At 46.6% G+C, this 26043-nt stretch overlaps 1 protein-coding gene across 1 annotated transcript in view; it reads right to left on the bottom strand.

Annotated features, from left to right (window-relative positions):
- The window catches only part of LOC311121379 (zinc finger homeobox protein 4-like), a 59508-nt gene that overhangs the window by 337 nt on the left and 33128 nt on the right, over positions 1-26043 (bottom strand). The window contains exons 2-5 of the mRNA XM_084195878.1: positions 11505-13902; positions 11099-11347; positions 10551-10818; positions 1-332 (exon numbers count right to left, since the gene is read on the bottom strand). The exon at positions 1-332 is cut by the window's left edge and continues 337 nt beyond it. Coding sequence (XP_084052004.1) covers positions 1-332; positions 10551-10818; positions 11099-11347; positions 11505-13856 — 3201 coding nt within the window. The 5' untranslated portion in view covers positions 13857-13902. The remainder of the gene's footprint in view (positions 333-10550; positions 10819-11098; positions 11348-11504; positions 13903-26043) is intronic.

Here is a 26043-nt window from a genome sequence, read left to right as displayed (position 1 = left end):
GTGCTTGTCTGTTTTACAGTGCAGCTGGAAGTTGGCCTTCAGCTGGGTGTTGTAGTTGCACAGCTTGCACTGGTACACATCTCCCACAATGCCACGCCACTCGTCCTCGGGCAGGGTGCGTTCTGCGTTGACATGGGCGCCCAACACCTCCAGGCTGTCGGATGTGAAGCGGCTACAGACGGAACACTGGTAGATGCGGAGCGACGGGTCACTGATGGGCGGGGAGAGCTCGCCATTGCCGCCGATGCCGCTTTCGCCGGAGAGGACGGACAGGTCATCAGCCATCAGCTGACCACTGGCCAGACGCAGCTCTGCAGACAATTCATTATTCACTGGGGACAGAGAAAGAGAGGGATGTTATAGAGGGAGAGAGGGATGTTATAGAGGGAGAGAGGGATGTTATAGAGGGAGAGAGGGATGTTATAGAGGGAGAGAGGGATGTTATAGAGGGAGAGAGGGATGTTATAGAGGGAGAGAGGGATGTTATAGAGGGAGAGAGGGATGTTATAGAGGGTGGGAGAGGGAGAAAGAAGAAGGGAGGTGGGACAGAGAGAGAGTTAGAGTTAGAGAGAGAGAGTTAGAGTGATTTGGAAGACAAGGAGAATAAGAGAGAGAGAAACAGGAAAATGAACGAAGAGAAGAATGAGTGAGCAGGGAGAGAGAGAGAGAGAGAGAGAGAGAGAGAGAGAGAGAGAGAGAGAGTGGGATAGAGAGAGAGAAGAGAGAGAGAGAGAGAGAGAGAGAGAGAGAGAGAGAGAGAGAGAGAGAGAGAGAGAGAGAGAGGGAGTGGGAGAGAGAGGTGTTTGTCTTCACTGCCAATTTCAGCCAATAGATATGGGAGTTTATTCTAAATTTGATTTATTTTGGAATTCTCCCTCTCTCTCACTGTTACGAGCTCAATATGTCTCCTTTCCCAGAAAATGTAGACAAAAGACGAGCCATAGCGTAGTGGTATAGGTCTCAGTCACACCGGAAAAGACGAGTCATAGCGTAGCGGTATAGGTCTCAGTCACACCAGAGAAGACGAGTCATAGCGTAGCGGTATAGGTCTCAGTCACACCAGAGAAGACGAGTCATAGCGTAGCGGTATAGGTCTCAGTCACACCAGAGAAGACGAGTCATAGCGTAGCGGTATAGGCCTCAGTCACATCAGAGAAGACGAGTCATAGCGTAGCGGTATAGGTCTCAGTTACACCAGAGAAGACGAGTCATAGCGTAGTGGTATAGGCCTCAGTCACACCAGAGAAGACGAGTCATAGCGTAGTGGTATAGGTCTCAGTTACACCAGAGAAGACGAGTCATAGCGTAGCGGTATAGGTCTCAGTTACACCAGAGAAGACGAGTCATAGCGTAGTGGTATAGGTCTCAGTTACACCAGAGAAGACGAGTCATAGCGTAGCGGTATAGGTCTCAGTTACACCAGAGAAGACGAGTCATAGCGTAGCGGTATAGGCCTCAGTCACACCAGAGAAGACGAGTCATAGCATAGTGGTATAGGTCTCAGTTACACCAGAGAAGACGAGTCATAGCGTATTGGTATAGGCCTCAGTCACACCAGAGAAGACGAGTCATAGCATAGTGGTATAGGTCTCAGTTACACCAGAGAAGACGAGTCATAGCGTATTGGTATAGGCCTCAGTCACACCAGAGAAGACGAGTCATAGCGTAGTTGTATAGGCCTCAGTCACACCAGAGAAGACGAGTCATAGCATAGTGGTATAGGTCTCAGTTACACCAGAGAAGACGAGTCATAGCGTAGCGGTATAGGACTCAGTCACACCAGAGAAGATGAGCCATAGCATAGTGGTATAGACCTCAGTCACACCAGAGAAGACGAGTCATAGCGTAGCGGTATAGGCCTCAGTCACACCAGAGAAGACGAGTCATAGCGTAGTGGTATAGGCCTCAGTCACACCAGAGAAGACGAGTCATAGCGTAGTGGTATAGGTCTCAGTTACACCAGAGAAGACGAGTCATAGCGTAGCAGTATAGGTCTCAGTTACACCAGAGAAGACGAGTCATAGCGTAGCGGTATAGGCCTCAGTCACACCAGAGAAGACGAGTCATAGCATAGTGGTATAGGTCTCAGTTACACCAGAGAAGACGAGTCATAGCGTAGTGGTATAGGTCTCAGTCACACCAGAGAAGACGAGTCATAGCATAGTGGTATAGGTCTCAGTCACACCAGAGAAGACGAGTCATAGCGTAGCGGTATAGGTCTCAGTCACACCAGAGAAGACGAGTCATAGCATAGTGGTATAGGTCTCAGTTACACCAGAGAAGACGAGTCATAGCGTAGTGGTATAGGCCTCAGTCACACCAGAGAAGACGAGTCATAGCGTAGTGGTATAGGCCTCAGTCACACCAGAGAAGACGAGTCATAGCATAGTGGTATAGGTCTCAGTTACACCAGAGAAGACGAGTCATAGCGTAGTGGTATAGGCCTCAGTCACACCAGAGAAGACGAGTCATAGCGTAGCGGTATAGGTCTCAGTCACACCAGAGAAGACGAGTCATAGCGTATTGGTATAGGCCTCAGTCACACCAGAGAAGACGAGTCATAGCATAGTGGTATAGGTCTCAGTTACACCAGAGAAGACGAGTCATAGCGTATTGGTATAGGCCTCAGTCACACCAGAGAAGACGAGTCATAGCGTAGTGGTATAGGCCTCAGTCACACCAGAGAAGACGAGTCATAGCATAGTGGTATAGGTCTCAGTTACACCAGAGAAGACGAGTCATAGCGTAGCGGTATAGTTCTCAGTCACACCAGAGAAGATGAGCCATAGCATAGTGGTATAGGCCTCAGTCACACCAGAGAAGACGAGTCATAGCGTAGCGGTATAGGCCTCAGTCACACCAGAGAAGACAAGTCATAGCGTAGTGGTATAGGCCTCAGTCACACCAGAGAAGACGAGTCATAGCGTAGTGGTATAGGTCTCAGTTACACCAGAGAAGACGAGTCATAGCGTAGCAGTATAGGTCTCAGTTACACCAGAGAAGACGAGTCATAGCGTAGCGGTATAGGCCTCAGTCACACCAGAGAAGACGAGTCATAGCATAGTGGTATAGGTCTCAGTTACACCAGAGAAGACGAGTCATAGCGTAGTGGTATAGGTCTCAGTCACACCAGAGAAGACGAGTCATAGCATAGTGGTATAGGTCTCAGTCACACCAGAGAAGACGAGTCATAGCGTAGCGGTATAGGTCTCAGTCACACCAGAGAAGACGAGTCATAGCATAGTGGTATAGGTCTCAGTTACACCAGAGAAGACGAGTCATAGCGTAGTGGTATAGGCCTCAGTCACACCAGAGAAGACGAGTCATAGCGTAGTGGTATAGGCCTCAGTCACACCAGAGAAGACGAGTCATAGCATAGTGGTATAGGTCTCAGTTACACCAGAGAAGACGAGTCATAGCGTAGTGGTATAGGCCTCAGTCACACCAGAGAAGACGAGTCATAGCGTAGCGGTATAGGTCTCAGTCACACCAGAGAAGACGAGTCATAGCGTAGTGGTATAGGCCTCAGTCACACCAGAGAAGACGAGTCATAGCGTAGCGGTATAGGTCTCAGTCACACCAGAGAAGACGAGTCATAGCGTAGTGGTATAGGCCTCAGTCACACCAGAGAAGACGAGTCATAGCGTAGTGGTATAGGCCTCAGTCACACCAGAGAAGACGAGTCATAGCGTAGTGGTATAGGCCTCAGTCACACCAGAGAAGACGAGTCATAGCGTAGCGGTATAGGCCTCAGTCACACCAAAGGATTTGATAAAATAAAGCCTTGTACATACCCAGTGGCTCCATACAAAGCCTTGACTATAAAAAAAATCTAATAGGATTGGATCAGGATCAATTACAATCATCCCTTTCAACTTGTTGGCTTCCTCATCAGATAGTTTTAATGATGCAGGGCAGTGCAGGGCTAGTGCTAGCCATAGAGTAGTGGGTAGGAGAGTTAGCAGGCCTTCTCACACAACACGATCGATACAAAAGCAGCTCTGTTCAGTTAAAACACACACTCTCTCTCTCGCTCTCCCTCTCTCTCTCTCTCTCTCTCTCTCTCTCTCTCTCTCTCTCTCTCTCTCAATTCAAAGGGCTTTATTGGCATGGAAAACGTATGTTAACATTGCCAAAGCAAGTGAAATAGATAATAAACAAAAGTGAAATAAACAATCCAAAGTGAACAGTAAACATTACACTCACAAAAGTTTCAAAGGAATAGAGACATTTCAAATGTCATATTATGTATATATACAATGTTATAATGTGCAAGTAGTTAAAGTACAAAAAGGAAAATAAATAAACCTAAATATGGGTTGTATTTAGAATGGTGTTTGTTCTTCACTGGTTGCCCTTTTCTTGTGGCAACATGTCACCAATCTTGCTGCTGTGATGCCACACTGTTGTATTTCAGCCAGTAGATATGGGAGTTTATCAAAATTGGATATATTTTGGAATTCTCCCTCTCACTCACTGTTACGAGCTCAATATGTCTCCTTTCCCAGAAAATGTAGACAAAAGACTAGCAAGCTGAGAATTGAACAATTACAGATTTGCCTTTTTTTACAGTACAAATCTGCTAATTAGTAAACAGTGTGTGTGTGTGTGTGTGTTTGTTTATGTGTGTCTGAACAACGTTGGCTACAAATGGTGTTTGTGTGTGTTTTTGACTCTATGCACATACACTAGACTCCACATACTTACACTGACACTCCAACACATACACACACACACACACACACACACACGACACGTACACATAGACACACTGTCGCCACACACACCTCCACACTTCCACACTCATCACATACGCTGCTGCTACTATCTATTATCTATCCTGTTACCTAGTCACTTTACCCCTATCTATCAGAGACTTGCCCCGAAACCACTCCTGCGTTGTCTTGGATGTGTGCTTAGGGTCGAAGTCCTGTTGGAAGTTCTTTCGGAAAATATTCAGACTCCTTGACCATTTCCACATTTTGTTACATTACAACCTTATTCTAAAATGGATGAAAATGTTATTTTCCTCATCAATTAACACACAATACCCCAGAATGACAAAGCAAAAAACATTTTTTTTTTTTCATTTTGCAAATGTCTTAAAAATTAAATACAGAAATATCTTATTTACATAAGTATTCAGAACTTTTGCAAAATTGAGCTCAGGTGCATCCTGTTTCCATTGATCATCCTTGAGATGTTTCTAAAACTTTGGAGTCCACCTGTGGTAAATTCAATTAGTTGGACATGATTTGGAAAGGCACACACCTGTCTATATAAGATCCCACTGTTGACAGTGCATGTCAGAGCAAAAACCAAGCCATGAGATCGAAGGAATTGTCCGTAGAGCTCCGAGACAGGATTGTGTCGAGGCACAGATCTGGGGAAGGGTACCAAAACATTTCTGCAGCATCGAAGGTCCCCAAGAACATAGTGGCCTCCATCATTCTTAAATGGAAGAAGTTTGGAACCACCAAGACTTTTCCTAGAGCTGGCTGCCCGGCCAAACTGAGCAATCGGAGGAGAAGGGCCTTGGTCATGGAGGTGACCCAGAACCCGATGGTCACTCTGACAGAGCGCCAGAGTTCCTCTGTGGAGATGGGAGAACCTTCCAGAAGGACAACCATCTTTGCAGCACTCCACCAATCAGACCTTTATGGTAGAGTGGCCAGACGGAAGCCACTCCTCAGTAAAAGGCACATGACAGCCCACTTGGAGTTTGCCAAAAGGCACCTGAAGGACTCAGACCATGAGAAACAAGATTATTTGGTCTAATGAAACCAACACTGAACTCTTTAGCCTGAAACCTGGCACCATCCCTACTGTGAAGGGTTGTGGGTTCGATTCCCGTGGGGGGTATGAAAAATAATAATGTATGCACTCACTAACTGTAAGTCGCTCTGGATAAGAGCGTCTGCTAAATGACTTAAATGTAAATGTAAAATGTGAAGCATTGTGGTGGAAGCATCATGCTGTGGGGATGTTTTTCAGCAGCAGGGACTGCGAGACTAGTCAGGATCGAGGGAAAGATGAACGGAGCAAAGTACAGAGAGATCCGTTATGAAAACATGCTCCAGAGTGCTCAGGACCTCAGACTGGGGCGAAGGTTCACCTTTCAACAGGACTACGACCCTAAGCACACAGCCAAGACAACACAGGAGTGGTTTCGGGGCAAATCTCTGAATGTCCTTGAGTGGCCAGAACCCGGACTTGAACCCGATCTAACATCTCTGGAGAGACCTGAAAATAGCTGTGCAGCGACGCTCCCCATCCAACCTGACAGAGCTTGAGAGGATCTGCAGAGACGAATGGGAGAAACTCCCCAAATACATGTGTGCCAAGCTTGTAGTGTCATACCCAAGAAGACTCAAGGCTGTAATCGATTTGTCATTATGGGGTATTGTGTGTAGATTGATGAGGGGGAAAAAACGATTTAATCAATTTTAGAATAAGGCTGTAACATAACAAAATGTGGAAAAAGTCAAGGGTTCTGAATATGTACAAATGCACCTAAATATCCCTCGTACCCCTGCACAGAGACTCCGTACTGGTACCAGTTCCGTATTCCTCACAGTTCTGGGTGACTTTAACCTCCCTACGTCTGCCTTTGACTAATTTCTCTCTACCTCCTTCTTTCCACTCCTTTCCTCTTTTGATCTCACCCTCTCACCGCCCCCCCCCCCCTACTCACAAGGCAGGCAATACACTTGACCTCATCTTTACTAGATGCTGTTCTTCTACTAATCTCACTGCAACTCCCCTCCATGTCTCCGACCACTACTTTGTATCCTTTTCTCTCTCGCTGTCCTCCAACACTACTCACTCTGCCCCTACTCATTTACATTTACATTTTAGTCATTTAGCAGACGCTCTTAACCAGAGCGACTTACAGGAGCAATTAGGGTTAAGTGCCTTGCTCAAGGGCACATTAACGTCATTTAGCAGACGCTCTTAGCCAGAGCGACTCACAAATTGGTGCGTTCACCCTATAGCCAGTGGGATAACCACTTTACAATTTGGGGGGGGGGGGGGGGGGGGGGGTTAGAAGGAATACTTTAGCCTATCCCAGGTATTCCTTAAAGAGATGGTAATGTGCCGTCGCAACCTTCGCTCTCTCTCTCCCGCTACTCTCTTCTCTTCCATCCTATCATTTCTTCCCTCTGCTAAATCCTTCTCCCTCCGATCTCCTGAAACTGCCTCCTCAACCCTCCTCTCCTCCCTTTCTGCATCTTTTGACTCTCTATGTACCCTATCCTCCCGGCCGGCTCGGTCCTCCCCTCCTGCTCCGTGGCTTGACGACTAATTGCGAACTCACAGAAGAGGGCTCCGGGCAGCCGAGCGGAAATGGAGGAAAACTAGACTCCCTGCGGACCTGTCATCTTTTCACTCCCTCCTCTTTACATTCTCATCCTCTGTTTCCTCTGCTAAAGCCACTTTCTACCGCTCTAAATTTCAAGCCTCTGCCTCTAACCCTAGGAAGCTCTTTGCTACCTTCTCCTCCCTGCTGAATCCTCCTCCTCCTCCCCCTCCCTCCTCCCTCTCTGTGGATGACTTCGTCAACCATTTTGAAAAGAAGGTTGACGACATCCGATCCTCATTTATTAAGTCAAATGACACCGCTGGTCCTGCTCACACTGCCCTACCCTATGCTTTGACTTCTTTCTCCCCTCTCTCTCCAGATGAAAACTTGCGACTTGTGACGGCCGGCCGCCCAACAACCTGCCCGCTTGACCCTATCCCCTCCTCTCTTCTCCAGACCATTTCCGGAGACCTTCTCCCTTACCTCACCTCGCTCATCAACTCATCCTTGACCGCTGGCTATGTCCCTTCCGTCTTCAAGAGAGCGAGAGTTGCACCACTTCTCAAAAAACCTACACTCGATCCCTCCGATGTCAACAACTACAGACCAGTATCCCTTATTTATTTTCTCTCCAAAACTCTTGAGAGTGCCGTCTCTAGCCAACTCTTCTGCTATCTCTCTCAGAATTACCTTCTTGATCCAAACCAGTCAGGTTTCAAGACTGGTCATTCAACTGAGACTGCTCTTCTCTGTGTCACGGAGGCTCTCCGCACTGGTAAAGCTAACTCTCTCTCCTCTGCTCTTATCCTTCTAGACCTATCCGCTGCCTTTGATACTGTGAACCATCAGATCCTCCTCTCCACCCTCTCCGAGTTGGGCATCTCTGGCGCTGCTCACTCTTGGATTGCGTCCTATCTGACAGGTTGCTCCTACCAGGTGGCGTGGCGAGAATCTGTCTCCGCACCACGTGCTCTCACCACTGGTGTCCCCCAGGGATCAGTTCTAGGCCCTCTCCAATTCTCTCTATACACCAAGTCACTTGGCTCTGTCATATCCTCACATGGTCTCTCCTATCATTGCTACGCAGATGACACACAATTAATTTTCTCCTTTCCCCCTTCTGATAACCAGGTGGCGAATCGCATCTCTGCATGTCTGGCAGACATATCAGTGTGGATGTCGGATCATCACCTCAAGCTGAACCTCGGCAAGATGGAGCTGCTCTTCCTCCCGGGGAAGGACTGCCCGCTCCATGATCTCGCCATCACGGTTGACAACTCCATTGTGTCCTCCTCCCAGAGTGCAAAGAACATTGGCGTGACCCTGGACAACACCCTGTCGTTCTCCGCTATCAACAAAGCGGTGACCCGATCCTGCAGGTTCATGCTCTACAATATTCGCAGAGTACAACCCTACCTTACACAGAAAGCGGCACAGGTCCTAATCCAGGCACTTGTTATCTCCCGTGTGGATTACTGCAACTCGCTGTTGGCTGGGCTCCCTGCCTGTGCCATTAAACCCCTACAACTTATCCAGAACGCTGCAGCCCGTCTGGTGTTCAACCTTCCCAAGTTATCTCATGTCACCCCGCTCCTCTGCACACTCCACTGGCTTCCAGTTGAGGCTCGCATCTACTACAAGACCATGGTGCTTGCCTACGGAGCTGTGAGGGGAACGGCACCTCCTAACCTTCAGGCTCTGATCAGACCCTACACCCAAACAAGGGCACTACGTTCATCCACCTCTGGCCTGCTAGCCCCCCTATCTCTACAGAAGCACAGTTCCTGCCCAGCCCAGTCAAAGCTATTCGCTGCTCTGACACCCCAATGGTGGAACAAGCTCCCCCACGACACCAGGATAGCGGAGTCACTGACCACCTTCCGGAGACACTTGAAACCCTACCTCTTTAAGGAATACCTGGAATAGTATAAAGTAACCCTTCTTCTCCCACCCCCCACTGGCTATCATAAGTTGACTGCACCCATTTGTAAGTCTATTAATATTTATACAATTTTTTTATATTATTCTGCATTGTTGGGTAGAAGTAAGTAAGCAATTCACTGTTAGTCTACACCTGTTGTTTACGAAGCATGTGACAATTAACATTTGATTTGATTGGTGCGTGCATGCGTGCGTGCGTGTAGATATGAGAATCAGCAAGGCTACAGCTGTGACCTCCAGGTTGCCATGAGGATGGCTAACAGTATGGGCTCTTTGTTAAACCCCTTCATCTCCTAGGGGAATCTGCGCCCTATAGTGTGTGTGTGTGTGTGTGTCTGTGTGTGTGTGTGTGTGTGTGTGTGTGTGTGTGTGTGTGTGTGTGTGAGTGTGAGTGTGTGTGTGTGTGTGTGGGGGGGGGGGGGTAAGGTGATTTAAGGAAATTACGAATAAAAGATTAAGAATAATTCTCCTGTGGCATCTCATAATCATGTTTTAATCAGAGAGAGAGGTCGAGGAGAGGAAGCAAAGACAGAGGGATGACAGAAGATAGGAGCGACAGGGGGAGGAGAGAGAAAATGGAGGACAGAGGGAAAAAGAGAAAGAAGGCCAAAGAGAGCCATATGTTCTAGAGGAGGTATGGGCCGATATAGACGGATCATAACAAAGAGAGCCATATGTTCTAGAGGAGGTATGGGCCAGATATAGACAGATCATAAGAAAGAGAGTCATAAGTTCTAGAGGAGGTATGTGCCAGATATAGAAGGATCATAACAAAGAGAGCCATATGTTCTAGAGGAGGTATGGGCCAGATATAGACAGATCATAACAAAGAGAGACATATGTTCCAGAGGAGGTATGGGCCAGATATAGACGGATCATAACAAAGAGAGCCATAGGTTCTAGAGGAGGTATGGGCCAGATATAGACGGATCATATCAAAGAGAGCCATAGGTTCTAGAAGAGTTATGGGCCAGATATAGACGGATCATAACAAAGTGAGCCATAGGTTCTAGAGGAGGTATGGGCCAGATATAGACGGATCATATCAAAGAGAGCCATAGGTTCTAGAGGAGTTATGGGCCAGATATAGACGGATCATATCAAAGAGAGCCATAGGTTCTAGAGGAGGTATGGGCCAGATATAGACGGATCATATCAAAGAGAGCCATAGGTTCTAGAGGAGGTATGGGCCAGATATAGACGGAGCAAAAGAAGAGCGAGAAAGACAGAGCAGGAGAGAATGACAGAAAAAGATAGATACAAAATAGAGAGCAAAAGAAAGCCTAAAAGTCACCCTGATTCTCACCTAGCCCAGAGCTATTAGTGTCCAGCTGGAAGGGGTTAATAATCATCTGGGCGTCTGGGCCAGGGCTCTCCAGCTTGACCCCGGTCAGGCCGATGTTCTGAGCCAAGTAGTACTGGTAGAGCTCAGCCTCGGCCGGGGCCAGACCCAGGTGCAGACTGTGTTGGATCTGCTTCATGTTCTGCTGCAGCAGCATCATGTTGTGCATGTGTTTCTCGCTGGTCATGTGGATGCGCAGGTTCCTCGCCACGTTGGTCTCGTAGTCACACACCTGGAGGAGGAGAGGTATATATACAGTATATGAGGACAATTAGTTGAATGGGTTCTCAAAGGATGTGTGGTAACTATGTACTCATATACTGGTGTACAAGTTTACAAAGTCGAAAAGTGTCAGTCAAACACAGTAAGAAGAAGCTGCGCCAAGACACTGATCTATTGGCAGAGTTGGGTTTTTCCTCTAATGGGTCAGGGGAAGATAAGCTGATCCTAGATGTGTCTAAAATAATGAACAGCACTAGAACAGCCCTAGTCCAATGTGTAGTGTCACCCACCTCACAACGCCATGTGGGCTTCTGTTTGGGCTTGGAGGGCGAGGGGGTACCACAGCCTCCCCCCAGGCTGGCGCTGGGCACGGGCTTGGCATGGCTGTGGCAGGGGGTGTGGGTGTGGGTGTGGCTGTGGGTGTGGGTGTACTGTGGTTCAGTGCCGCCGTTCTGCAGTGTCTGAACGTTGTTCAGGTGCTTGTCCGACTGCATGTGGATGCTCAGGTTGCCCTTGGTCGTGGTGGAGTAGTTACACACCTAGAGAGAAATTAGAGATAGTGACGGTGTCATTTATAGAGATATACTGTAGAGCAAAGGAACAGAGAGAACATTTTGACAGATGAGAGAGAGGGAGAGTATGAGAAAGAGAGAAAGAAGGAGAAAGGATCAGAGAAACAAAGAAAGAAAGACTAACCTCGCAGCGGAAGGGCTTGTATCCACAGGTATAACTCTCTCCCCGGGCCAGGCGTGGGTGAGCCTGCCCGGTACGACAGTACACACAAGACCCTCCAGACTCAGGGTGCTTCTCTTTCATATGGGCGTCCAGTGTCTGCTGGTACTTGTAGTGCCAGTTACACTTGGGACACTTCAGTGTCTTGCAGGAGTTACGAGAGTGCATCATGGTCATGTGCCCTCCTAAGGATCGGGAGGATCCTAGGACCGTGTCACATTTGGGGCACTCTATGCAACTGCCTGGGGATCCCTCGCCCAGTCCGGGGGTACCCGGCGTGCCAGGAGTGCCGGGGATTCCCCCGTGCTGGTGCAGGGGTCCAGGACTCTCGTCGTCTCGTGGCATCATCAGGTGAGAGGAGGGGGAGTAGCCATTTGGACCGGCCAGGACTTCACTGGTTGAGTCATTACTGCTATCTCTATCTCTGGCTAGGGCTGAGTTCAGCTGACTCTTCTCCATCTCCTCACGGGAGGAGGAAGAGGAGGACAAGGGGCCTTTGTTGTCGCTGTACTTCAGCACGCTGTTAGACAGGGGGGAAATGCTTTGGTTTAAAAGAGGGAAATCTTTGCTACTGTCGCCCACCGGTTTGTACTCCTCCGTCTCCATCTCTACCCCTCCATTGGAGTAAATGTCCTCCATGTCTTCTTCTGGACTCTGCCCTCCTTCTGCGCCCGGCTCACGTTTGATCAGCGGGTATGAGTTCAGGTCCAACCAGGGTCCGTTGGGATGCAAAGTGCGTGGAGGACGGCCCTCGCAGTCGCTCTCGGGAGAATCCCGCTCCAAGACAGTCGCCGTGGGAGATGAGCGAAAGAGGGACACAGAACTGGTGGGGGTTCTGAGGGAGGTGCCGGTCACACCCCCGAGATTTGGGTTGATCTCGGCCTTTGGCATTGGTGGGGTTCTGGGGGTTTGGTTAGAGCTTGCGCTCCCTTTCAGGAAAGAAAACCCGGCCTGGAGGGAATCAGCATTCTCAGCATGGAACGCGTTCCACAGGCCGCGGCACCCTGGGTCGGGACCCAGGAAGTTAGCGGCGGTAGAAAAGTGGGGTAGCACAGAGTTGGTGGATTTTTTTGGTTCGAGAAAGCTTATAAGAGGTTCTTTGTTCTTGCCGATCCCCTGGATGATGGCAGAGACATGCTTGTTGCTCAGGAGCTTTTGCTCCTGCTCGTTGAGCGTCATCCGGTGGTCGTGAACGGCATGCGTCACAAACGACCGGCTGTAGCCGAACGACAGCTTGCAGAGGAAACACATCAGAACGGGCTTCCTCTGTCCGTCGCTCACACAGCCCTCGAACTTGGACAAGTCCACATTGTTTGGGACATCTTTGGACACACAGGAGTTTTTGGCTGCACCATCGACCGTCAAATAGTCTTTGTCGTTCTTGTGGCGAAGATCGTAGACGCGGAAACTGTGCAACACAGGGCCGCTGGCGCCTGCGAACGCTGAGGTATTTGGGAACGACGATGTTGCCGCTGGGTCGCCCAGGAATGCTTTCCCTAGGGATGACGCAATGTGGAAAGTGTTGATGACCTGTGGGCAGAAGGACATGGGTGCAGTTGCAGGCAGCTCCGCCCGGTCCCGATCCCCCCCATGGGTCGTCAAACCGCTTTGGGCATTATTGGTGGCAGCGGTGGGATTGTGGGGGTTGGGGGGGAAGGTTTTGAGGGACAGAAGGCCCCGGGAGGCACCACCGCGATGCTCTTTGGAGTCCTCCAGGATGAAAGCAGATCCGTCAGGCTGGTAGACGATCTCGCCACACAGGTTCTCCACGTCACTATCTTCTAACTCATCCTCCATCTCGCTGTCTCTTTCACATATCTCCGCCACTCCATCAGGCTTCCCCTCTCCCTCACTCTCGCCCTCCTCCTCCTCATCCCGCCCTGCTGCATTAGGCAGGCGAGTGTTGGGGCAGTGGTGCTCCATGTACTGCTGTAAACTGGAGAAGGAGGTGGAACATTCGTTACAGGGGATCTCCTTCGCTGGGGCCACCAGCGAAGCAGTAGTGTGGGCATGGTCCGAACCCGATACAACAGTCCCGTTTCCGGTAACAGTCCCGTTTCCGGTAAAGCTTTCTATCCGGTTGTGCTGCTCGGTCTTCAGCGGGCTGCCGGTGTCTGTGGTATTATTGAAGGTAGCCGGGCCGTTCTCCGGTGCAGCGGCGGTGTGATTGGTATCAGCGGTGGGATCCATCCCAGCGGCAACAGCAGTTCGGTCTCTCTCGGTCTTCTCTGTGTCACACGGCCTTGTTGGCAGCAACAACAGCTTCTGACCATTTTCCTGCCGCAAGACCATAGAAGGGGAGTCACAGGTTGCCATGGCGACCTCTACATGGGGCTCTCATCTCATCTAGCCAGACAGGGACCTGAAGAGAAGAATGAAGGAGAACAAGAAAAAGAAAGAGAAAAAGAGTGTCATTAGAAAAGTATTACAACAACAATAGCAATCACACTGTTTGTCATTAAGGGTCAATATTAGAACAAACAGAATGTTAAGATCCTGCACCCATAATTCCATAATTAATGTGACAATTGAATGCTGACTGCCAGAGAATGCCTACCACAGAGGCATTAGTTAAAGGAGCTGCCTGACAACTTGTGAAAAGCGAAAATCCAATATAAACTATAGATCTGAGTGGCTTTGTCTTAGAGCTGACAGCCAGAGCCCATCGCCTGCCCCTGAAAACAATTGAACACCTCCACACAAAAGTTTCACTGCGTCCCTCTCTCTCTGACCCCTCACTGATTAATGCCCTGGAAACAGAGGGAGGAGTGAATGAATGTGACTGATCCCTCGCTATGGCCGTGAGAGAAGGAGAGGAGTAAAGGAGCGAAGGAGAGAAAAGTCTATCTGGCTCCTGTGTCGGTAAGAAAATCAGCTTAGCCTAAATCTGGGCATGGTAAAGATCCCTCAGCAGGTAGCTAACACTTCCTGATTAACACACCAGCGTCATTCATTAAACCTCATCCCCAAGCCCTCTCTAAGTCCTGTCCACACTGGCCAGCCACCAACAGTACACTAAACAGATGCCTGGTGCTATAAGAATAGTTTATAATGGAGACCTGTCCCTATAAACCATTGCTTTTGTAAGACAAGCTGTGAATGAGCCAACATTAGAATGAGGGTTTAAAATGCAACTGCAACCTTCAACCCCACCCACCTGCTACTGCCAGTCTATCTCTCCATGCCGATCTATCTATCTCTCTCTTTCTGTGACACAGAACAAAGCAATTAGAGGATTAAACTGAAACAATCCACAGCCGGTGGGAGGGAGCTATACAGATAGTAGAGCGTGAGGATTTAAATCAAGTGCGTGTGTGTGTGTGTGTGTGTGTGTGTGTGCGTGTGTGTGTGTGTGCGTGTGTGTGTGTGTGTGTGTGTGTGTGTGTTCTGTACCGTAATCAAATCTAACCTGAGAAGGCAGAGAGATGAAGAACAGTACAGATTAAAAATATGAAATGATGTGTTCTTCCTACGTGACTAACTCATCAGAATAAGCCGAATAGAAAATAACTAAATAAATAGATGACAAATCTGAGAAAATGTAATGCTGTGATTAACGTGGAAACAAGGGGTCCTAATTATGAGAATCAGATATAAGCCTACAATGTTAAAAACGTCTCTCTTTCTTACACACAGGTAGGCTATACAAAAATGTAAACGCTGTTATTTCCCCTCTAGTCTAGAAGCACTAAGAGTATCTCTGTCGTTTTTACTAAGACACAATTTACCCATTACATTCTCCAAACCTAAAATCACCAATCTGACCAGTCAGTCAAGGGGTAAACTTCATTAATTTTTCATTCCGGCTTCTGTACCAACCTGTTTTAAGAGGCTTGCAGGGGAAATATGATTGAGTCTAAAGCTGTTTAGTAGCGAGGGGTTTTGAGTGCTAATAAGAAAGAGACTAGAGGACTTTTGTTTCATACTTCCTCAGCCCTTGATGTGTGTGTTGGACATAAAACAGTCGGTTTAACAGGAATTATGTATATTCTCTGAAGACTTAGTGTTGAGACATGTCTTGGACATTTACCTTTCTCTACACTGCATAAGACTCACCACACACGCACAGACACGGATGAATTACAATGGTTCACAGAGCTCAACTGTAGACAATGGAATAGTTGTCCCTCGACAATGATCTAAGGTCAGTTTTGTGTTTTTCCTACTATGGTTAAGGTTATAATTTGGGGAGGGTAAGTTGAGCTGAGATCTGTGCTCACAGTCAAGTTCTACACGTAGCACTAACAACTAGTTAATGCTAGCTCTAGTATACCTACTGCCAGTGCACTTTTGCAAGAAGGCCCAACGTTAGCATTAGTATTAGCAGGTAAAGTGTGTTAATCCATTCAACCCAGGGCTAAGCTAATGTAGCATTGAGGCTAACGCAGGTAATCAGTGTTATATCTCTACATTAAATGTCTGGCTTCTGTCACAACAACAATCACTGTTTCACAACACAGGAACTAGTAAAGTAGGATCACATGTAAAACTTCAGTTAGTGCTCAGTGCTCAATATTTGAGAAGTGCTTTACAAATAAAGTTGTTGTAGTAGTTCCCAGGATTGGCCACTTATGAATATCAGTCCACCAAGGTTTTATTTTTGTTTGATAAAATCTGAAACTGGTAGGGACAGAACACCTCCTCTAAAAGGTTTCCACATTTCTTTCTCTATTTTACACCTTTTAAAGTGAGCCCAGCAGCTTTTAAAACCCAGATCAGGTTACTGCAGTGTTAGTAACCTCAGTGTTCTCCTCTCCTCTCCTCCAACTCCCTCCCCCTGTTATTAGAGAGAGAGAGAGAGAGAGAGAGAGAGAGAGAGAGAGAGAGAGAGAGAGAGAGAGAGAGAGAGAGAGAGAGAGAGAGAGAGAGAGAGAGAGAGAGAGAGAGAGAGAGAGACAATGAGGTCAATTTTCCCCTGGTTTGAAACAGTTCCTTTTTCCTACTAGAACAAAAGAGATGGCTGGGACCAGTCCTACCTCTAGTTTTTAATTAAGCCTGCCTGTCCCTGGACTCCCGTGAACACACACACACACACACTGTGAAGTGATTAAAGAACTGTCTGCTCTGATGCTGAGAGAGAAATAATAGCAGTGGAATGCTAACCAGACCCCAGAGTAAAGAGGGCTAAAATAATCCTAGGCCTATTGTTGTTCCTCCCACCCCCTCCCTTTCCACCATCTCTCTCTCTCTCTCTCTCTCTCTCTCTCTCTCTCTCTCCTCTCTCTCTCTCTCTCTCTCTCTCTCTCTCTCTCTCTCTCTCTCTCTCTTCTCTCTCTCTCTCTTTCCCTCACTCCCTCCATCTGCTTTTCTCTCACTCAAAGAGAAGGACAGCAGACATTCTAAAGCAGGGAATTCTCTTCTCCTTTCTTTTCACACCCTCGCTCTCTACTAACGAGTTACCAGTGGTGTAAAATACTTAAGTAAAAATACTTTAACTCTTCGGAGTCTGGAGCTTTTTTGGCCGTTTTTGGGTACCTTCAATTTTGCCCTGATATACTACATAAAGAAATGTTTACCAGACCAATGTTGGGTATCTTTTTTTCAGCACAACCTCACCTATATGATCTGTTAGTAAGTTTTTCACTTTGACATACTATTTCAACACACTGGACCCAAACACACACAGAAAACACAAAGTCCGTTTAGAAAAAAGATGGTTTTTTTATTGTAAAAACCCTCAAACATGGTGAACCAAGCATTTAAAAAAGCTTCAAATTGAACCACAAGGTGCAAATATGAACGAACATATAAAAGTATTTTGGTGATATATACAAGCAATAAATAACTATTTACAATAAAAAGTAGGTATAACCACTGGCGTTTTTCTTCTATTCTAACCCTAAACCTTTTTGTGCCACTCCTCAAAACAGTTTCTGTCCAAATGAAAAAAAAAAGCTTCAAATTGAACCACAAAGTGCAAATATGAACATATAAAGTATTTCTTGAGATATATACAAGCAATACACAACTATTTACAAAAAAAGTAGGTATAGCCACTGGCCTTTACCCTATTTGTGCCACTCTTCAAAACAGTTCCTGTCCACAATGACACAGAGAGCCACATCACAGGCCTTGCACTTCCATGGTGTGACAAACCTCTTCTTGTCAACTTGTTTACAGCGTGACAAACCCTGCGGCCTGCTGTGGCTTTGTCTTTGGCCTCTGCAACATTGGCAATGGCCACAGGAACATGGCTGGTGCTTTTTTGAAGTGGAACCCCTGTCTGGGTCACTCCGCACAGCTGGGCCACAAGTTCTGCCACTAAGTTCTTGTGCGTCATGGGTGTGACCTGTTGGGTCGCACTGATGTCACAGTGCAGGATGTATGCATTTGTTGTTCCCATGTCCAAAAAATGCAGGAAGAGGGTACGGTACCAGCGAGCAGTTCTGCGATGGGTTGAGTAATACTGGAGAAGCTGGTCTGACAGGTCAACCCCTCCCATGTACTTATTGTAGGCCATGATGGGGGTAGGGCAGGGAATGTCTTTTGCTACCCAGCGTCCAGGTCTTCCTTCACCTTCCTCTTGATTGTCTCGCCCGAAAACGCTGGGTGGATTGTGGAGCACACCGACACCTCCCGCGTATCCATCCACTTCACAAAGACCAGGCGATCCTCTCTGATCCATCTCACAGACCCCCTCTTCGATTTGCTGGTGAGGGCATTTTCTCTGCCACTAGGACAACCTTTTCTGTTGCTTCTGTAGGTCCCACAGGCTCCAAACTTCATACTTCCCAAACTCAGGAACAGTTTTGGGCTGGTGTAGAAATTGTCCATATAAATATGGTATCCTGTACCAAGATGTGATGGCTGAATGAGGTCCATAACAGCATCATATGAAAGTCCATGCACGCTGGGTGTGTGTGCTTTCCCAACATACACGTTGAAGTTTAGAGTGTAGCCATTGTTAGACTCTGCCAACACAAAGAGCTTGATCCCCCATTTGTTAGGCTTGTCCTTCATGTACTGGGTCATGCCAGTTTTGGCTTTTGTAGCCACCATCCTCTCGTCGACTGACAGTTCCTTCTTAGGATGGTAATGAGCCTGGCAGGCAGTGCGAATGTCGTCCATCAGAGGTTTGACCTGAACAGTTTGTCATGCTGGGGTGTACCTTTGCGCTGGTCATTTATGACATCCTCCTCTGGATCACTTAGGTGGATGTTCCATGAGATGGACCGGAATATGTCTCTTGGCATGACCTTCGCTGGCAATGAAACAGACAATATGTGGCTTTGTTTCCAGTAGTCCTGGATACTAGGCAGAGTCACCAATGAGGTGTAGATGAGGAGACCCAGAAATCTGTGCAGTTCCTCCACATCAACGTCAGTCCACTGATATTTGCTCCCCTTCTGCTGATTTCTTGCTGCCTGTTTGTTGGTGTTTCTGCAGATTGTCCTCATTGTATCTGCGGCGAAGTAGAGCAGGAAGAGGTCCTTTGGTGTGTGCCCTGAATGCAAATCCACCTGGGCTCCTGGTGGTCTGCGGGGCATGAACCTACTGGCTTGTGGGGCAGTGTCAGGATCAGTCTCTGTTTTCCATGGCTCAGAGCTCTGTTCTGGCTGTGCTGCTGACTGGGCTGGAGATCTTGACCTGGTCTTGGCCTGATCCTTCCTTCCACGCCCCCTCTGTGATGGCCTCCGTCGGCTTGTTGTGGGGGTGGGGGCTGTTGATGGCCCAGGCTGCTCGTCGTCGTCGTCGTCACTATACAAAACAGGTAAACGGATTCAAGATTATTCAAAGTTCAAGATGTTCATTGCATTTGCACTACAGTGAAGTAGAATAGAATACTATAGTAAGATAAACGAAAGCAATAAAACAAATTCATTTTAGAAAAATGTTTGTCTTCTTACCTCACGTTTTCAGCAACAAAATCAGGGTCCTCGAAGTCATCCTGGCCACTCTCATTGTCTGACGACGAACTTTCCAAAGTTTCTTCATCGCTCATTTGGAATAACAAGTCGACGGCTTGTTCAACGTGAAGTGTGCGCCTCATATTGCTTCACAAAAACGATACTGCTGACAATAAAACTCTTGAAATACTAACAATTGAAATACTAACTCGTGAAAAACTCTCCAAAACTACTCATGAACTGAACTAATTCCTCTCGTTCGTTCTTTCGCAATGGCTAGTTGTCATGGGAATGAATGTTTATATACTCGTGTGCATCCTGAAGAACCGGGTTAGCACAAGCACACGTTTTTTTTCCGTTCCTTTTTATCACAAAAGACGACAAAGTTATTATAATAAATGCAAAGCGCTCATAAAAGAGCGCATATTTTGACGCACTTTTTTCATGGAATTGAAATTATCATAACTTTGGTTTTAGTTGGTGTATTTACATGAAACAAACACTCAAAACGTAGCTTCGGGTCTCCATTTCTGCATGAAATCGACGGCAGCCCTCTGCGTCACTTGGTTTGGATGCTGCGCGGTCCTAAAGCCGGCCCGCGATTTGAACGCGCCGAAGCGTTCGCCGACTCGGAAGAGTTAAAGTACTTAAGTAATTTTTTGGGTATCTGTACTTTACTTTAGTATTTATATTTGTTACAACTTTGATTTTTACTTTACTACATTCCTAATGAAAATAATGTACTATTTACTCCATACATTTTCCCTGACACCCGAAAGTACTTGTTACATTTTGACAGGACAATGGTCCAATTTACACACTTATCAAGAGAACATCCCTGGTCATCCCTACTGCCTCTGATCTGGCAGACACACTAAACACAAATGCTTCGTTTGTGTTGGAGTGTGTCCCTGGCTATCTGTCAATAAAAACAAAGAAAAACTAGAAAATGGTGCCATCTGATTTACTTAATAGAAGAAATTTGAAATGATTTATACTTTTACTTTTGATACTTAAGTATATTTTAGCAATTCCATTTAATTTTGATATTTAAGTATATTTAAAACCAAATACTTTTAGACTTTTACTCAAATAGTATTTTGCTAGGTGACTTTCAATTTTACTTGAGTCATTTTCTGTTAAGGTATCTTTACTTTTACTCAAGTATTACAATTGTTTACTTTTTCCAACACTAACTCGCTCTCTAACCCTCTGCTTTTAGTTGTTCCAAAACAAACCAGAATGTACAGCGTTACAAGTTAAACGTTAGCATGCAGAGTAACAGTTTGCAATTCGCAGAGAAGAAAAGATTAAAAGTCAAAACGTAATGTCAAAATAAACAGCACATCCATGTGTGTGTGTGTGTGTGTGTGTGTGTGTGTGTGTGTTTTTCCTCGGCGTTAGCTAAGGTCACCCCGGTCTAAGCAAGAGGCCTCTCCCCAACACCAAATCCTCCATCAAGATGTCATAGAGTGTTAGTGAAAGACAAAGGAGAGTTCCAGAGTGAGACCAAAGCATCTATCTCCCGGTGACAAAGCTCTGAATAGAGCTCCACGGCTAATTCTAACTGTTTATTTGTTGCCATGCAGAAACAAAATGGTGAAAAATCCATCAAGAGAGAATGATCTTCTCCTGGTGAAGGGGTGCACTGGCTGCATCAAAGGATACAGAGACACACACACACACACACACACACTCAGGAGCAAGGAAGGAGGGAGGGAGGGAGGGAGGGAGGGAGGGAGGGAGGAGGAGGGAGGGAGGGAGGGAGGGAGGGAGGGAGGGGATATAGAGAAAAAAGGTTTTGACCGCTTTTTTTTTCTCGTCATTTTGACTCCAACAGTCAGACTCCAGGTTTTCTTGCCAGCCTGTTGGTTTCCTGGAGTGTAACGTTAAGAGGCACCTCAACAAAATGGGTTCTCTTTAACACAGGAATCTCGTCTAACAAATTACCTTCTCCACAAAATGCCTTTTAGCGAATCAAATCAAATGACAACAACATTAGAGCGGCATGTGATCAAGGAGACATTAAAGTGAGCAGAGAAGGGAAATGGAGTTTGTATGTGTGCCAGGTGTGTGTTTGTGTGTGTGTGTGTGTGTGTGTGTGTGTGTGTGTGTGTGTGTGTGTGTGTGTGTGTGTGTGTGTGTGTGTGTGTGTGTGTGTGTGTGTGTGAGGTTCTCCTCATCTGCATGATGAAAGGTAAATTGGCCTCTATAGTTCCAGGTGTAACAGTATACCTGAATACCTGCAGCGATCGACATGGGTTTTTTTTTGTTGGAGAAAATACCTGAATACCAGGTTAGGAAGAGAGAGACACACAACTCTAGGTAGTATACACTCCTTAACCACAGATTAACCCTCAATCCATTAGGTGGAATATATTTGACCTTGTTCAGGGAGCGGCAGGTAGCCTAGCGGTTAAGAGCGTAACGGAAAGGTTGCTGGTTTGAATCCCTGAGCTGGCAAGGTGGAATAATCTGCCATTTTGTTCTTGAGCAAGGCAGTTAACACCCACAGACCCCCTAAACAGAGAGTACACAGTGGTAGAATACCTGACCACTGTGACTGACCCAAAATTAAGGAAATCTTTCACTATGCACAGACTCAGTGAGCATAGCCTTGCTATTGAGAAAGGCTGCCGTAGGCAGACCTGGATCTCAAGAGAAGACAGGATATGTGCACACTGCCCACAAAATGAGGTGGAAATTGAGCTGCACTTCCTAACCTCCTGCCAAATGTATGACCATATTAGAGACACATATTTCCCTCAGATTACACAGATCCACAAAGAATTTGAAATCAAATCCAATTTGGATAAACTCCCATTTCTGTTGGATGAAATACCATAGAGTGCCATCACAGCAGCAAGATGTGTGACCTGTTGCCACAAGAAAAGGGCAACCAGTGAAGAACAAGCACCATTGGAAATACAACCTATATTTATGTTTATTTATATACCTTTTTGTACTTTAACTATTTGCACATCATTACAACACTGAAATGTCTATTATTTTTGAACTTTTGTGAGTGTAATGTTTACTGTTAATTTTTGTATTGTTTAATTCACTTTTGTTTATCATCTATTTAACTTGCTTTGGCAATGTAAACATATGTTTCCCATGCTAATAAAGCCCCTTACATTGAATTGAGAGCTAGAGAGAGAGAGAGAGAGAGAGAGAGAGAGAGAGAGAGAGAGAGAGAGAGAGAGAGAGAAAAGCAGGAATTTTCTTTAGCAGGGAATCTGGAAACACTCTCCTGTTAATTAGGTTTGAATGGAAATGAACCGCGCAAACAAAGGGCACCCTATGTCCTGACAATTATACCACACACTCACACTTTTTCTGACACAATATAACTATACATTAACCAGCTTAGAGGCTCTAGCTGGTCTCTCTCTCTCTCTCTCTCAAAAAAGGACCTTCGCTGCCACAGAGCCAACTTCCACCCCCACCCACCCACACACACGCGCACACACACACACGCACACACACACACATGCACACAAACATGCACACACAAACACACACACAGAGTAACTTCAGCCCTCCGCGCCACAGAAGGGGAGAAGGTAATTAAGTTTGAAAGAAAAGAGTCCCGCAACAAACAATGCTGCACTGTCCTAGGGGAGGGGGGAGGAGAGGGTGGACGAGAGGGGGGAGGATGGGGGAGGCCGAGAGGGGGGAGGATGGGGGAGGAAAAGAGGGGGGAGGATGGGGGAGGACGAGAGGGGGGAGGATGGGGGAGGACAAGAGGGGGGAGGATGGGGGAGGCCGAGAGGGAGCAGGATGGGGGAGGCCGAGAGGGGGGAGGATGGGGGAGGACAAGAGGGGGGAGGACAAGAGGGGGGAGGAGAGGGAGGACGAGAGGGAGCAGGCTGGGGGAGGACGAGAGGGGGGAGGATGGGGGAAGACGAGAGGGGGGAGGATGGGGGAGGCCGAGAGGGGGGAGGATGGGGGAGGACGAGAGGGGGGAGGATGGGGGAGGACGAGAGGGGGGAGGACAAGAGGGGGGAGGAGAGGGAGAACAAGAGGGGGGAGGATGGGGGAGGACGAGAGGGGGGAGGATGGGGGAGGACGAGAGGGGGGAGGATGAGGGAGGACGAGAGGGGGGAGGATGGGGGAGGCCGAGAGGGGGGAGGACAAGAGGGGGGAGGAGAGGGAGGACAAGAGGGGGGAGGATGGGGGAGGACGAGAGGGGGGAGGAGAGGGAGGAGGAGATAAACCATTATTATTCACTGGCCTGGTGAAAGAGAAAAGAAGAGAGGGAAGAGTGCAAAGGGCAAATGTGCCTGGCTCTCTTTTTCTCTCTGAAAGCAGGAGGACTATCCTACCGTTCTATCTGTTTTCTCCACCTCCTCACATCTGGTTTCATATCTTTCCTTCTTCTCCTCTCTTCTGCTACTTCTGTGGGTTTGGGTTCCCATGTGATTCAGTCTGTCCCACTACTCACTCACTCTCTCTCTCTCTCTCTAACATGAACTACATCTCTTTATCTCTCTAACATGAACTACCTCTATCTCTCACTCTCTCTCTAAATTGAACTACCTCTCTTTATCTCTCTAACATGAACTACCTCTCTTTATCTCTCACTCTCACTCTAACATGAACTACCTCTCTTTATCTCTCTAACATGAACTACCTCTCTTTATCTCTCACTCTCTCTCTAACATGAACTACCTCTCTTTATCTCTCTAACATGAACTACCTCTCTTTATCTCTCACTCTCTCTCTAACATGAACTACCTCTCTTTATCTCTCTAACATGAACTACCTCTCACTATCTCTCACTCACTCTCTAACATGATCTACCTCTCTTTATCTCTCTAACATGAACTACCTCTCTATCGCTCACTCTCTCTCTCTCTAACATGAACTACCTCTCTTTATCTCTCTAACATGAACTACCTCTCTCTATCTCTCACTCTCTCTCTAACATGAACTACCTCTCTCTATCTCTCTAACATGAACTACCTCTCTCTATCTCTCACTCTCTTTCTAACATGAACTACCTCTCTTTATCTCTCACTCTCTCTCTAACATGAACTACCTCTCTTTATCTCTCACTCTCTCTCTAACATGATCTACCTCTCTTTATCTCTCTAACATGAACTACCTCTCTCTATCTCTCACTCTCTCTCTAACATGAACTACCTCTCTTTATCTCTCTAAAATGAACTACCTCTCTCTATCTCTCACTCTCTCTCTAACATGAACTACCTCTCTTTATCTCTCTAACATGAACTACCTCTCTCTATCTCTCACTCTCTCTCTAACATGAACTACCTCTCTTTATCTCTCTAACATGAACTACATCTCTTTATCTCTCACTCTCTCTCTAACATGAACTACCTCTCTTTATCTCTCTAACATGAACTACCTCTCTCTATCTCTCACTCTCTCTAACATGAACTACCTCTCTTTATCTCTCTAACATGAACTACCTCTCTCTATCTCTCACTCTCTCTCTAACATGAACTACCTCTCTCTATCTCTCACTCTCTCTCTAACATGAACTGCATCTATCTATCTCTCTTTATCTCTCTAACATGAACTACCTCTCTCTATCTCTCACTCTCTCTCTAACATGAACTACCTCTCTTTATCTCTCTAACATGAACTATCTCTCTCTATCTCTCACTCTCTCTCTAACATGAACTACCTCTCTTTATCTCTCTAACATGAACTACCTCTCTCTATCTCTCACTCTCTTTCTAACATGAACTACCTCTCTTTATCTCTCACTCTCTCTCTAACATGAACTACCTCTCTTTATCTCTCACTCTCTCTCTAACATGATATACCTCTCTTTATCTCTCTAACATGAACTACCTCTCTCTATCTCTCACTCTCTCTCTAACATGAACTACCTCTCTTTATCTCTCTAACATGAACTATCTCTCTCTATCTCTCACTCTCTCTCTAACATGAACTACCTCTCTTTATCTCTCTAACATGAACTACCTCTCTCTATCTCTCACTCTCTCTCTAACATGAACTAGCTCTCTTTATCGCTCTAACATGAACTACCTCTCTCTATGTCTCTCTCTCTCTAACATGAACTACATCTCTCTCTCTCTCTCTCTCTCTCTCTCTCTCTCTCTCTCTCTCTCTCTCTCTCTCTCTCTCTCTCTCTCTCTATCTCTCTCTATATATATCTCTCTCTAACATGAACTACATCTCTCTCTCTCTCTCTCTCTCTCTCTCTCTCTCTCTCTCTCTCTCTCTCTCTCTCTCTCTAACATGAACTACATATCTCTCTCTCTCTCTCTCTAACATGAACTACATCTCTCTCTCACTCTCTCTCTAACATGAACTACATCTCTCTCTCTCTCTCTAACATGAACTACATCTCTCTCTCTCTAACATGAACTACATCTCTCTCTCTCTCTAACATGAACTACATCTCTTTCTCTCTCTCTAACATGAACTACCTCTCTCTCTCTTTCTCTCTCTCTCTCTCTCCATCATGAACTACATATCTCTCTCTCTCTCTCTCTCTAACATGAACTACATCTCTCTCTCACTCTCTCTCTAACATGAACTACATCTCTCTCTCTCTCTAACATGAACTACATCTCTCTCTCTCTAACATGAACTACATCTCTCTCTCGCTCTCTCTCCACCATGAACTACATCTCTCTCTCTCTCTCTCTCTAACA

This window comes from Coregonus lavaretus (genome assembly GCF_964263955.1).
Source record: "Coregonus lavaretus genome assembly, contig: HAP1_SCAFFOLD_658, whole genome shotgun sequence".
In the NCBI taxonomy this organism is placed as follows: domain Eukaryota; kingdom Metazoa; phylum Chordata; class Actinopteri; order Salmoniformes; family Salmonidae; genus Coregonus; species Coregonus lavaretus.
The sequence above is the reverse complement of the archived record's forward strand: the minus strand, read 5'-3'. Positions and strand labels throughout refer to the sequence as shown.